Source organism: Oryx dammah, unplaced genomic scaffold (assembly GCF_014754425.2).
Source record: "Oryx dammah isolate SB20612 unplaced genomic scaffold, SCBI_Odam_1.1 HiC_scaffold_21, whole genome shotgun sequence".
Taxonomy (NCBI): Eukaryota; Metazoa; Chordata; class Mammalia; order Artiodactyla; family Bovidae; genus Oryx; species Oryx dammah.
Genome location: NW_024070205.1, coordinates 13,429,279 through 13,444,047, shown reverse-complemented (window position 1 = coordinate 13,444,047; position 14,769 = coordinate 13,429,279). Strand labels below are relative to the sequence as shown.

Below are 14,769 nucleotides of genomic sequence, written 5' to 3'. Positions count from 1 at the left end.
CACAACATGTAAATTTTATAGTTTAATATATATATACACTTCATTTTAGATCTTAGGTTTAGTTCTCATTTTACTTAGCTTGTCTTTCTTATATACTGGTAAGATCTAGAATATATACTATGAAATTAACCTAAACTGGAATATTTTTTGCATGCATAAGGAAATCTGCAAAGGGCATATTAACATTACATTTGTAATCTTTAACGTAAACATAGTTTTAAAATTCTGGCTATCCAGATGAAAGAACTTAAAATTTAAATGACAGTTAAAAAAAAACAAAGGACTCCACTTGGTCCTTTTACTTATTGTGGTCTTCCTCTTCTCTTTCCCTTAAGAAGTATCCCAGACCTTCTTCATTCTCTTATCAGCCTACATTCAATCCTGCCTACTTACTCAGTAGATGACACATGAAAACTGAGGTCGTCGATTATGAAATCTCTTACCTTCTTCCATCCTTCCCTCCACATCCATCTGTACTACCTGTCCTTTCAGAACGTTTGTATTTCCTTTTTGCCTATAGTCATCATTACACTCTCTTAACTGTACTCATTCCTTCATGCATTAAGAGTCAGCTTAGATATCACCTGTTCTGTAAAATTTTCTGTAATACTCCAGTATGACTTAGGATTCTATACTTAATCAGCAAAAACTCAATTCTTATCATATTGACTTAACTGTAAATGTTTTTATCTGTTTTGAACTTATTTAAATAATTTTGAACTAAATACTCTGCCATGGGAATATGCTAAAGGATTCTTTTTTTAAGTACTTTTAAAGATGTGCTGTTTTAAAAAAATCTCCGCTCCCATTTTAAACCTCAGATCAGCTAGAAAACTTGGTCTTATTTGGGTAATAAATGGTAAATCTAACTTTAATTTTAAAATTATATTTTTCTTTTTATACTTAATAAGTTATTTAAGTATTGCAACCAGATCTTTAACATTTGATTTGATAAGCAAACATATTTGTCTTTTTCAGTCAAACCTAGAATTAATGCAATTTTAAATAGTTCTAAAATTTTGCATGCCATTTAAACATATACATTCGCACCACCTTTGAAAGTTTTGAACTTAACCTGTTTCAAGAAATTATGCCCCTCTCCCCGCCAAAAGAAACTATGGCCCAAAATAATAGTCATGACATTAATGTGTGGGTAGGTGGTTTACATACTACAGTGCAAATTGCAGTAATGTAATTTTACAGCTAGGAGGCAGTCTGGTCACAGAGTAAAACTGGCCCAATTCTCATCTTAAAGCAATGTATTAAGCAGAATCTGGCAGGAACACCTAATTTAAGCCTTGGCATTTTCTATGACATTTAAGGCATTCTTCAGTGTCATCTGTTATAAAGCTAACACTTGTTTCTTAACAATGAAATGTGAGTTACTCTTAAAGTTAACCCTGGTTTTCTACTTGATCTGAATACCGGAAGCTTTTTAAATCGCATATCCATTGCTGAAAGTCATTCTTTACACAAAATCTCTTATCTTTGTTGATACTTCATCAGTCATGGTGTTGTGCCAAACAATAAGTATGTGTTTATGTGGATCAGTGACTATGTTAGAAATTGAGGGAGATGTGATTATTCAAAGAATGAAATGCTCATTATTTACTGACATCCATATTATTTTGTCTAAAAATGATTTAAAGCTGTTCACAAGAAGGCATTGCAAGTTAAAAAGACGAAATAAGTGTTAATTATGAGAATGAGGCAAAGGGAAAATGAAAGCAAAATGGAGTTGGTGGTGAGATTAGTACAGAAAATGTGTATATCTTGATGTCCTACACATGCTTGATTGGGGAGCTGTATCATGTAAGATGAAGTCAGTGGTGAGATTAGTATGGAAATGAACGCTATCATGATCTATACATTTAATGTAAGTCAGCCACTAGTTTGTCTCTAAACTTGCATGAAGAAGGGAAAAATTGTTCAGAAATTTCAGTATTTATAAGGTTAAAACAAATGAGAAAAACAACAAGTTCTGAGACCAGGGACAAAATTGTTTCCTGAGTATTTTTTCATAGAATAGTGAATAACATAAACATGTATAATCAGCAACATCCTCGGATTGAAGGCAGTGGTGAGTTGATATTTTATGGGAGTATCATTTAGGTCCCTTGCGGAGGTCTTAAATATTGAATTAAAGAATTCAATAAGAATTTTGTATAAGAACAGTTAGAAAATGAAAAGACCTTTTAGGTTTTATTTCTTTTGACATATACTTTCATATACTTACAGTTATCACTGATACCAGTGACAAACCTATCTAAATATTGTTTCTTCTCCTTTTAGATTCTGAAAAAGAGTTCCACATTCTCCCTCACCGAGTTTTTGTCCCCATTCCGGGATCCACTGTAATGTTATGTGATTATAAATTTGGTGATGAGTCAGCTGAAGAAATAAGAGACCATTTTTTAGAGATGTTAGATCGTATGATTCAAATAGAAGATTTGGAAGTTGCAGAGGAAATAAACACAGGTAATTATATGAAATTATTTAAGAACCGGATTAGAGTTGGTGACGGACAGGGAGGCCTGGCGTGCTGCGATTCATGGGGTTGCAAAGAGTCAGACACGACTGAGCGACTGAACTGAACTGAGCTGAAGGTTACTTATGGGACATCTAGGTTAAGCATCATGTCTGTAGATTTCTTTCAAGCTAGTCCTTTTTGATATTTTTAAGTCATTTAAAAATGTGTCTGTTTAACTTCTACATAGTGTATAAGCATCAGTGTTTTTTTGGAAAATTGTTATCAGAATTTACGATACATTAGATTTTTTTTCAAGCCTAGACTTAAATAGGTAGAAATGTTCAGTCTTAAATAAGTAGAAATGTATAGCTTTAAGGGATTTCTTTTATTCTAAGTGAAGTTTTCTCAGAATCCATTATCTTTAATTATTTGGTTAAGCATCAGGTCACAAATGTTTTTTTTTTTTTTAATGTCTTCAGACTATTTGCTGTTATTTTCCTGTCCCCTCCGTATAATTGGGATGCCAGGCTAAAATGGGCTGGTCCAAAATTTAGATCAAGATTATTTTTACAGAGCATAGATTTGCCATACTGAGTAATTGTGTAACACATTCTCTGTCTCTAACCATCACTTTCACATTTGATCTTACATTTTAAAAGTTTTTATTTTGTTTTGTTTTGCTCTGCTTGCTCTGTTTTTGTTTCTAGTGAGAGCAGAATATGAAAACATGTCTATAAATAAATGTATAAGTATATATAGTCTTCCCAAAACATTTAAAAAAATATGTGATAAAAATATTACTTGCAGATATCCATAAATGTGTAGTATGTAGCCATTTTTTTAATCAGTCTTGAAATCTCTGATATCATAGTATAAATTTCATATCATTCTTCTGTTGCTTGACTAATTCCAACCCCCCACAAGAGTTGGGTGATTGAGTCTTGTTTCTATTGTGAATAAAGTAAGTGTTTAGTTGATGAATTTCTAATCTGTCAGTAAAGCCTCAGGCTAGTTGGTGATCACCAGACTTGTTTTTTCAACAGCTCCAGGCTCATATTAATCATGTGGAACAGTAAGTTTGTTTTAAAGCAAAACAAAAATAAAAACCTCTAAATTGCTAAGTACCAGATGTTAAAGCTGCAGGTGTGCTTCAGTCCCCTGAAAACTAATATTTTTAAAGGTATAGCTATAGCATATTCTCTGAATGATAGATTTTGAGGCAGATTGGTAGAAAAGTTTGCTACTTTGTGAAATATGTTTTTCTAGATGAGCAACTACTCTATTTCTGCCAGCCGATCTTAGAATCATGAAGGCAGAGATTTTTGTTTGCCTTTGTTCTTGGTCACCTCTGATGTTGATTACTTGAGTAAGTTACTTCTGAGTTCACAGATTCAACCAACCATGGATTGCCTTGTACTGTAGTGTGTCTTTATTGAAAACAATCTGCATATAAGTGGACCTGTGCATTTCAAACCCATGTTGTTCAAATGTCAGTTCTACTGCTTCTTTACTGAGGTCTTGCTTTAAGTTTAAACTGAGGGCAGTTGTCATGTTCTAAATATTTCAAAGCCAAATACTCCCAGATGTCTTTAACTGTTCTTATTATTACGGTTTCCAGACTCATTTTTCTTTACCACCTTTCACTGCTTCCATGTTTAGCACTTTACTGAGAATCTAGCCTTAACATAACATAGGTCCTCAGTAAACATCTGTTGACTGAACAGATTGTTGATTTTGTCAGTCCTGCAGTTTGGGATCCAAAAATCAATAAGATACTGATCCTGTCTTCAAGGAGCTAAACAGCATTTTTTTAACCTGTGTAGATACTTTTACGTGCTCACGTACTAGCTCAGTCTGCCTGGATTCCTCCATTATGCTTAATTATAGTTTTTTGCAGCTTCTTTGCATTATTTTCCACTCTTATAATTATTGATGAGTATCAGTTGCATGCTTAATGATGTTAATCTTTCACATAAGACTGTAGGATTCTTGAGAGTAAGTGTTGCTCTGAGTTCCATGCCTAAAGCATGATAGGTATTCATAAATATCTGTTACTAACTGAATGACATAGACTGAATATGTCAATTTTGAACACTGTAGCACATCTGTTTTCATACTTACTGTATGCTTTAAAAATTGTAAGCATATGCCTAGCTAGATAGAAGGTTTTTAAAGTTTGTGTAGTGTGCTACACTGAACATGATGATTTTAAAAGGATATAATAGCATAGCTCTATGGCTTAATAGTTTAGAATGTTTTAAGAGATGCAGAACATTAAAACGTGACATGTAACACTTAATTGTTGCCCCATAAATGTTAATTTTAGTTTATAGCATTTAGTATGTCTGTTTATTAGATATTTATTAGGCATTTGCTCTGTTCAAGGCAGTGTTATAGGTGACAAATCAAAGGTCAGATTCCTGTCCTCAAGAAGCCTGTAATCTGACTTGGAAATAGAATTGTATGCTTTATTAATTATGCAGGGCATGTAGTAAGGTCCTAGGAGTAACGAAGAACTCAAGAACATCAAGGTTACTGACAGGACTTTAGGGTCTCCAGTGATTTGGTTGTAATAATTAAGTCAGAAAAAATACTTTGATGACAGGTGAGCAGTAACCTGTAATCTTTGGTGACAAAGGTTTGACATGAGTGTTTTCAAGTTTTAGTAAATTCTTTTGTTTTTTTCATTCTTTATTATTACTACTTTTATGTTTTACTTTAACTAGTGGTTAGTTCTATAATAGGAGAATGAACAGGGAATTATCAGAACATTTAGCATAGGAACTATCCCTATAAGTGATTCAGAGAAAGCTTCAGAGCAGGTGACTCCTGAGTTCATTCTGAAGGATGAATACAGTAAAAGTGACTCTAAGCTTTTTAGGAATTAAACACTTGGATTAGATGTATTGTGACCAAAAATAAGATTTATGTATTATTTTTGCTTTATCAGGTATTTGTTGAATTTGAAGGAATTAGTTATTTAGTTTTTTAGAAGCAAAATATATTCCAAATTATGGAATAAGGTAAAAACATAAACATTTTAATATAAAAATTAAGTGCTTTTACATAAACATTCTATTAGTTTAGAATTATCTTCACTTTTGCATTTACTCATTCATTCATTTATTTATTCAAAAATATTGGATGCATAACTTTACCAGTTGCACATCTGAGTCCAGATCTGCCAGTTACAGCTTCAGTTCAGTTCAGTTCAGTTGCTCAGACATGTCTGACTCTCTGCAACCCCATGGACTGCAGCAAGCCAGGCTTCCCTGTCCACCACCAATTCCTGGAGTTTGTTCAAATTCATGTCCATCGAGTAGGTGATGCCATACAGCCATCTCATTCTCTGTTGTCCCCTTCTTCTCCTACCTTCAGTCTTTCCCAGCATCAGGGTCTTTTCTAAGGAGTCAATTCTTCACATCAGGTGGCCAAAGTATTGGAGTTTCAGCTTCAGCATCAGTCCTTCCAATGAATATTCAGAACTGATTTCCTTCAGGATTGACTAGTTGGATCTCCTTGTAGTCCAAGGGACTCTCAAGAGTCTCCTCCAACACCATCAATTCTTTGGCGCTCAGCTTTCTTTATAGTCCAACTCTCACATCCATACTGGAAAAACTATAGCTTTCACTAGTTGGCAAAGTAATGTCTCTGCTTTTTAATATGCTGTTTAGGTTGGTCACAGCTTTTCTTCCAAGGAGCAAGCGTCTTTTAATTTCATGGCTACAGTCACCATCTGTGGTGATTTTGGAACCCTGCAAAATAAAGTCTATCACTGTTTCCATCGTTTCCCTATCTATTTGCCAAGAAGTGATGGGACCAGGTGCTGTGATCTCTTTTTTCTGAATGTTGAGTTTTAAGCCAACTTTTTCACCCTCCTCTTCCACTTTCATCAAGAGGCTCTTTAGTTCTTTACTTTCTCCCATAAGGTTGGTGTCTTCTGTGTATCTGAGGTTATTGATATTTTCCCGGCAGTCTTGATGAACACTTATGGCTGTGTAACCTTAAACAAGTCCCCTTTGAACCCCAGGTTCTCATGGGGTTGGTATTAGAATTTACTAAAAATGTTAGGGAGAATATATTCTGAACAGAAAGAGATTATATAAATGTAAGGTGATACTAGGATTATTATAAAATGTTTAAATAATGTACCTTCTGAATTATAATTAAGTCAATAATAAGTATGAGATTAATGCTATATAACGTGAATATATTTTCCTAATTATTTGAAATTAGGGTTTCCATGGAAAATCATGAAAAGTAGAGCTCAAATGTTCAAATTTAGAGATTGAAATCAATGATTGTACATTTATAATTGTTAAACTTGTTATAAGTATCTAGCTTTAGTCTCTACATATTTGATGTTATTTGCTTATTTAATTATTTCTGTTCTATAATATAGTTGCCAAGTAGTTGCTATGTTTAAAATACATATTTTGCCAGTAGGTATTTTAAAATAACTTAAGGGATGAAGAACAATTTGTTTGTCAAAATGACTCACTTAAGGTGAGGAATAACTGGCTTTAAAATTTCTTAAATGTATTAGTCATCTCCTAGTAGATATTAACTTAATAATTCAGATGTACTTTATTTACAGTATCAGCTAAAAATTTAGAGACACACCTTTAAAATCTGGTGGAACCTATCTTTGGTAATTCTGTCTTGGTATCAGAGGTGAAATTAATTTTTGTTGTTTGGTTAAACAATGATAATGAAAACAAGTAATGCTGAAGATGTATTTTCATGGCTAAATCACTGACTAATGAAACCTCATTAACTTAGGAGTTAGGGATCTGGAAGATGAAAGATGACAGCTAAGAGTTTAAGTTCTAACGTTTCATTTTAACTTTCTTCTAAATAGTCCTACCTGTCAGCAGCTTGGAATGAAATTGAATATATCTACAACTTAGCATGTATTCATCATGTCCTTATTTTCTCTTTTGTTGACAGTTGCTTAAGAAAGATTGCTTTCTCCCATGAATAATTTGAATTTGTCTGCAGTTAAAATTATCTGGTTTTAAGAAATGATTAAGTTCTAATTTCCTTTTGAATCACATGTTGTTTGCATTTAAAGTTCAGATAACACTAAGGTGTTGGTAAAACTACAGTGCCTGAGATTTTAATTAAATTCTATATGCCCTCATAGGGACTTCCCTGGTGGTCCAGTAGTTAAGATAGACTTCACACTTCCATTGCTGGGAACATGAGTTCAGTTACTGGTCAGGGAACTAAGATTCTGCATGCTGCACAGTACGTCCAAAAAATAAAATAAACGTGTATTAAAAAACAATTCTACATGCCCACACCCAAAACAGACACAAATTGTTATGACAAGGATTTATTCACTCTTGAAAAATGCCCTTCTTTAGTAAAACTGTCTCAAATTTGTATCAAATCAATATAATTTTGTATGACAGATTTTAAAATGAAAATAGAGCTTGGAATGTCTTTTTTAAAGAGATATAAATTGTTTATACAAAGGATTTGACTTCTTTGAGCATTATGTTCACATATAACTATTCAGTTTTAAAGGTGTAATGTCATGAAAAATAAAGCTATTTTTGTGCTCTTTATAAATACTGAAGTAAAAAAGTAAAAAAAAGTCTCCAACATATAAGTTAAATAAGTGCACTTCATACTTCATCCATTATTTGTGTTTGTATCTGAGGTAAAGATTTTAATGGCCCAAAGAAAAGCTTTAAGCAGTGATATTTGCTAATAGAATAACCAAAGGTGTGTGTATGTTTTTAAAATAAATAAAGTTGTACTTGCATTCAACTTTTAGACCTATGGATGAAGTTAGGGAAGCTTTAAAGCTGGTGAGCTAATGTAGTCTTGAAGTAAAGTGTTACAGCGATAACTGGGAGCTATAGAAATATAGAAGACTGAATAATTCTGGAGAAAGTTCATAAGAACAATTTGTTGGTCTTTGTGACTGATCTGATATGGGAGTAGAACAAAATAGAAAAATGTTTTATGTTCATTTGTAAAGTACTTTAGTCGTATGCTCAAACAGGAAAAAAGGAGTGGTTGTGCCCTTGATTCTAATGAGGTGTAGCTACTGAGGATTATTTCTCACATGACAAACTTTTCTTCATGAGAAATTGATGAGAAGCAAGCAATTTTAAAAATTCATTTTGTATCATAGATAATTATTTCAATAATTTTATGTGTCATCCTTGTAAGAACATCCTCATGGATGTGCACACAGTATCAGTTCAGTTTAGTTGCTCAGTCATGTCCGACTCTTTGTGACCCCATGAACTGCAGCATGCCAGGCCTCCCTGTCCATCACCAACTCCCAGAGTCCATCCAAACCCATGTCCATTGAGTCGGTGATGCCATCCCACCATCTCATCTTCTGTCATCCCCTCCTCCTCCTGCCCTCAATCTTTCCCAGCATCAGGGTCTTTTCAAATGAGTCAGCTCTTCACAATCAGGTAGCCAAAGTATTGGAGTTTCAGCCTCAGCATCAGTCCTTCCAATGAACACCCAGGACTGATCTCCTTTAGGATGGACTGGATGGATCTCCTTGCAGTCCAAGGGACTCTCAAGAGTCCTCTCCAACACCATAGTTCAAAAGCATCAATTCTTCTGCACTCAGCTTTCATTATAGTCCACCTCTCACATCCATACATGACCACTGGAAAAACCATAACCTTGACTAGATGGACCTTTGTTGGCAAAGTAATGTCTCTGCTTTTTAATATGCTGTCTAGGTTGGTCATAACTTTCCTTCCAAGGAGTAAGTGTCTTTTAATTTCATGGCTGCAATCACCATCTGCAGTGATTTTGGAGCTCAGAAAAATAAAGTCAGCCACTGTTTCCACTGTTTCCCCATCTATTTGCCATGAAGTGATGGGATCAGATACCATGATCTTAGTTTTCTGAATGTTGAGCTCTAAGCCAACCTTTTCACTCTCCTCTTTGACTTTCATCAAGAGGCTCTTTAGCTCCTCTTCACTTTCTGCCATAAGGGTGGTGTCATCTGCATATCTGAGGTTATTGATATTTCTCCGGGCAATCTTGATTCCAGCTTGTGCTTCTTCCAGCCCAGCGTTTCTCATGATGTACTCTGCATATAAGCGCACAGTATATTGGGATACAAAAATGTCTATGAAAGATATTTCAATCCCAGGCAATAAGATATTTTACTTTGAATTTAAACAGTATTTACTGTTTCTCACTCTGCTATTCTCTAATCTTTGTAAATATTAATAAAGAGATCAGTATGAAGTACAGTTGATCCTTGAGCCACATGGGGATTTAAGGGCACTGACCCTCCTACAGTCAAAAATCGCATATAGCTTCACAGTATGGGCGGTACCGTGGGCTTCCCAGGTGGCGCTAATGGTAAAGAACCCGCTTGCCAGAGCCTGCAGGCTTAAGAGATGTGGGTTTGATACTTAGGTTGGGAGGATCCCCTGGAGAAGGGCACGGCAACCCACTCCAGTGTTCTTACCTGGAAAATCCCATGGACAGAGGTCACAAAGAGTCAGACATGTCTGAAGTGACTTAGCACACCCGGGCAGTGCTGCATCCATGGATTCAACTGACCATGGATCATATAATATATATTTAGTGAAAAAAAAAAAAGTCACGTGTAATTAAATGGATCCATGCAGTTCAGACCCGTGTTGTTTAAGGATCAACTGCAATTGCTTTCTCTAGAACAGCCTCCTGCTATCCCCTCTTGAGGCAAAGTAGGGAGAATGGCTCCGGGATCCACCCATGCTTCAACGAGAGTAATTCTGCGTTCATATGTTTCACATACTGGGATTTCCTGTCTGATTTTTTAACACTAGTTTAAAAAAGAAAACCACTTGTCTGTGTGATCCCTAAGAATGTTTTCAGTTCAAAACTTTTAGTCAGTTTTAAATAAATTCAGCTAGGCTAGCCCTCACAAATTATTGTCAGCATAATGAAGTAGGAAGAAAACTTATACTTGAATCCTCATTCTTTGCTTATGATGCTCAAATATTCACTTAGTGTCCCAGATTTTATTTTTCAGCTGTAAATGAGATAATGTACGTACTTTGCTTAACAGTGAGTTGTTTTAAGGTCGAATTTATGATCACATTTTGCTTATATATTACAAATTTCAGGTGATTTGTTTCTGTAAATATTTTAGGTATGTAAGGTCTGTCCCATGGACTGTAGTTTGGCCCATGGGTTAGTTTGCCAGTCCTTGCTTTTGTATTAATATATGATTGCTTAGAATGATTAATCCAGAACCATCAATAAGTATATTATAAATTAATCCTAGTTAAGAGAGAAGGTTACCCTGTCTGTGTAGTTTGATTTTTCGTATCAGTTTATCTCTACTATCATATGGTAATCAGATTATAATTTGTGGACATCATTTAGAACTAGCTCTATGGCTTTTTGATATCAATCAGTTATGAAAGTACACAAAGTATTTTAAAAAGTATATCAGTCTGACATATAGTCCATGAAATTTAGTTCACCTACACTTAATAAAAGGCAAATTGTTATTTTAAAGTCCAGTGAAAAAAATAAATTTTTAAAAAAGTCAAGTTGAAGGACAATGGATCTCATTGTGTGTTTTTTATAGTGTTCTTTAAAGGTTATTTTTAAATGGTAATTATTCCCATCTTACTTAGTATTTATTATTATTATCTTCTTGCAGCCTGTATAAGTTCCTCTATGGATACTGAAGCTTCATTGGACAACACAGATGATGAACAACCAAAACAGCCAATTAAAACTACAATAGTGTTGAAAATTCAGCAAAACTTAGGTATTATATTTCTTCTATAAAATTGAAAAGATGATATTTTGGATTTGCATTTTTTTGTTACTTTAAAATTATTTTCATTTTGTTTTCTTAAAAGAGCTAGATTAAGCTAGTACTAATTACTGTGGAAAGTGGCAGAAAGATTTATAAAAAAAGCATTGTCCCAAGTGCTCTCAAAAATGACACTTCCTATTAAATGTTTTGGTGTTTTTAGAAGAAAATTATGTTGAGTTTTGGGGATCAAGTATAGTAGTGCCAATGTTTTCCAAATTGGTGTTCCCAGGATGGCTATTATGAAAGATTTTGATAGATATTCTATGAAGAGAGTCAAATTCAAATCTGAAAATTCTAATGCACTTTAATTTTAAAGTTTCCAAGAAGTGTGGTGGTCACTACCATTTTTCAGACTTACTGATAAAAGAACATGTGACCTGTTGCTTAGTTAAGACTTTCGGCTAACTGAGAGTTAGAAGCCAGAAACTTCAGGTTTTTTTCATGTCACTTAACTCACTAGGTGAACTTAATTACCTAAATTTTTTGCACCTGTGTTTGTGTGTGTCTAGACTAGTATGGTCAGTTTTGTTTTTGTTTTTTTAACTTAAAATGCTCAGGGAAAAAATTAAAAATAAAAGTTGCCAACATAAGCTTAATGATTTTTAGATTTTAGTTTCTGTGGTTTTTGATAGCTATATAAATGACTTTGCATTGTGATGTCTCTTTGATTTAAGCTAAGTTGCATGAGATGGCATGGCTGAAATGTCAATATAAATATTTATAGAAGCCTTTTAAAGTATGTGTTAGTTTGTCTCTTAGATTGTCTCTTAGATTCGTATGAGTGCACTTGTGTATAAGAAAAGATACTTAAAAAAAAAAGACAGTTTTATTTTAAGGGGTCAGAAGTAGATTACCAGTCCAACCGTTGTAAAATATGTTTTCAACTATTGCTATATTTTCCTCTAAGATTTTCCTGGCTTTCAATGTCTGTATATGTGTATACATATGTATTTGTGTTTGTGTATTGTTATTGTTGTTTAGTCCATCAGTTACCTGCATTTCAAAGCCTAGGAGCAGTTCAACCTTTCTTTTGCTCATTCCATTTCCATTTGTTTTGTGTTTGTTTCACTTTTAGGCGTGATTGCAGCATTTGCAGTTGCAGCCCTTGCTGCGGGTATCTCCTTTCACTACTTCAGTGATTAGGTTGAGGCACAGAGAGCTTCCTGATCATCCAGAGAACAGTGACCAACAATTATGAATCATAAAGATGCAAACAAGCCATCTGCATTTAAGACAACAGCAGCCAGATCTGCCGCCAGATTCCTGTTAGATCTGTTTCTGACTAAAATGAAATCACCAGCTGCCTTGTTTAGCCTTGCTTCTATAAATTATAGGTGGCTCAGGCTTCCAAGAATAAAGTTATGCATCTAGATGTAAGTTGCATATAACAAATTGTTATTGTCTGTTTTTTAAAATGTTCAAAATAATGGTTTGTTTTCATAGATTTTAGTTCTGTTGACCTGAACTACATATTGATCAGGACATTGAAAATTTGAACTGTCAGGGCTGTCTGAGTATCTTAGAAGTAGAATAATAAGAGAAATTTCTACAAGATGGGGCAACAACTTATTGGATAAGTTCGTACTTTGTACACTCAGTTCCAAAATACTGATTGAGTTCTGATTGAGAGGTAGGAAACCTCTCCATACCTCTTTGAATGAGCAAGGATTCTCATAAATCATGAGCTTTCTCAGGTTATCAAAGGTATATCATATATTAAATAAGACTTTTGCTTCCAGTAGTACTTTAGGTACTGCAGAACAACTAGATCTTGAATAAAATCTCCTTTGAATCCATTAATAGGCTCAAAGAAGGTAGGGGAAATCTCTAAGAACCATACCTCTATTTTCTGTTTCCTGACAAAATGAACACATTTTGATCTGTAAATTGTGACAACTCCGTTAAGCCTAAAGTTTGGCAGTATTGCCTGGATGACAAATACCAGTTGCAGCATTGCCATATGCCGTTCTCCCAGACTGGAAACAACGAGATAAATCTGAATCTGAGATGCCCCATCCAGGACAACTGAAGTAGGCCTCAGTTTGCAATACCCTATAGTTCCTGGTAGAAACAAGATATAGGTCCAAGATTCTCATAGATTAAGATAAAACAATACTATTTCATGACTGGAGATCACCAGCTACAAGTGGAAACTGGCTATTAATAGCATGAGGAAGAACCCATAGAAATAAACTTTGCATTCACTTTTCCAAGGTCTCGTCATCAGCACACATGAAGGATGGAACCACAGGCAGATCTGAAAAGAAATGAAACCGCTAGATAAGAAATATATTACTTGCAATTAAAAAAAAAACAACAGACATGTTGAATATGATATTAACTCAGCTGAATAGTCAATAAATAAACTGGAAGCTAGATACAAAGAAATTACCCAGTGTGCAGCAAGAAGAAAGAAGGTGCTAGAAAATTAAGGAGAAGGAATTAAGAAATTATTAAGAATTAAATTATTAATTTAATTTAATATTAAATATTAATAAATATTTAATATTAAATTAAGATATATGGAAGGAAAAATTATGAAGGCTAGAAGTACCAGCAGGAGAGAATAGAGAGGATGAAGTGGCAATATTTGAAGAAGTAACAGAATTTTCAACATTGGTTGGAAAAACACAAATTCATAAATTCAGGAAGCACAATATATCCCAAGGGTATATAGATGAAATCTAAGCCTAAATTCAATGTATTATAACTGTGAGATACAAACAAAAGATTATTCAAGCAGTCAAAGTGAGGAAAAGATCATCGGTGAAGGCAAGACAGAACTTCAGAAGGCTTCTTGATAGCAACAGGGACTCTAAAGATGGTAGAATAGTGGCTGCAAAATTCTGAGAAAAAAAATTATCAGCTTGGAATTTGTATGAAGCAAAACTGAAATAAGGCTCCATTCAAATGAAAAACAGATTTTACCATCAGTGGAACTTCATTAAAGACATTGCAAAAGGATGATCTTCAAGAAGGAAAATGATTTCAAAAGGACAGTCTGAAATTGAAAAACTAGTAAGCAAATAAATGAAAAACATGTAAATCAAAAGTGTTTTTTGTATACAACAATTGTAATGAAGTGTTTATAAGAAGAAAAATTGTAATTAAATAAAACTATTTTATGCAATATTGATTTGGACTTTTAATGTAGGATATAATTGAAAAATTGAGTAATAACTTATAAGATGGGAGGGGAGTGATTAGAATTAAAGTGTTCTGAAGTGTTTTATTATTCAGAAAATGGGTTAAGATACCATTTAACTTTGAAATTATGTTAAACATGTATCATAAAATTTATAAATGCTAAAATAATAGATATGAAATGAATAGTTCCAAAGAAAAATTTAAAGATGTGAAATAGGAAGACAAGCTCAATACAAAAAGGAAAGAAATTAGGGGTGGGGGAGGGATAAAATTAGTAAGATAATAATAATAACAAGTCAAATAATGAAAATATGAATAGGTTAAACCCAGTTAAAAACAT

The 14,769-nt window shown here is 33.8% G+C and overlaps 1 protein-coding gene across 2 annotated transcripts in view; it reads left to right on the top strand.

The window, feature by feature from the left end:
• Positions 1–14,416, top strand: part of ODR4 (odr-4 GPCR localization factor homolog) — a 39,441-nt gene extending 25,025 nt beyond the window's left edge. For both annotated transcript variants that reach the window (XM_040263796.1, XM_040263797.1), the window contains 3 exons: positions 2,293–2,478; positions 11,121–11,231; positions 12,358–14,416. In XM_040263796.1, coding sequence (XP_040119730.1) covers positions 2,293–2,478; positions 11,121–11,231; positions 12,358–12,425 — 365 coding nt within the window. In that variant the 3' untranslated portion in view covers positions 12,426–14,416. The remainder of the gene's footprint in view (positions 1–2,292; positions 2,479–11,120; positions 11,232–12,357) is intronic.
• Positions 14,417–14,769: the final 353 nt, after the last annotated feature.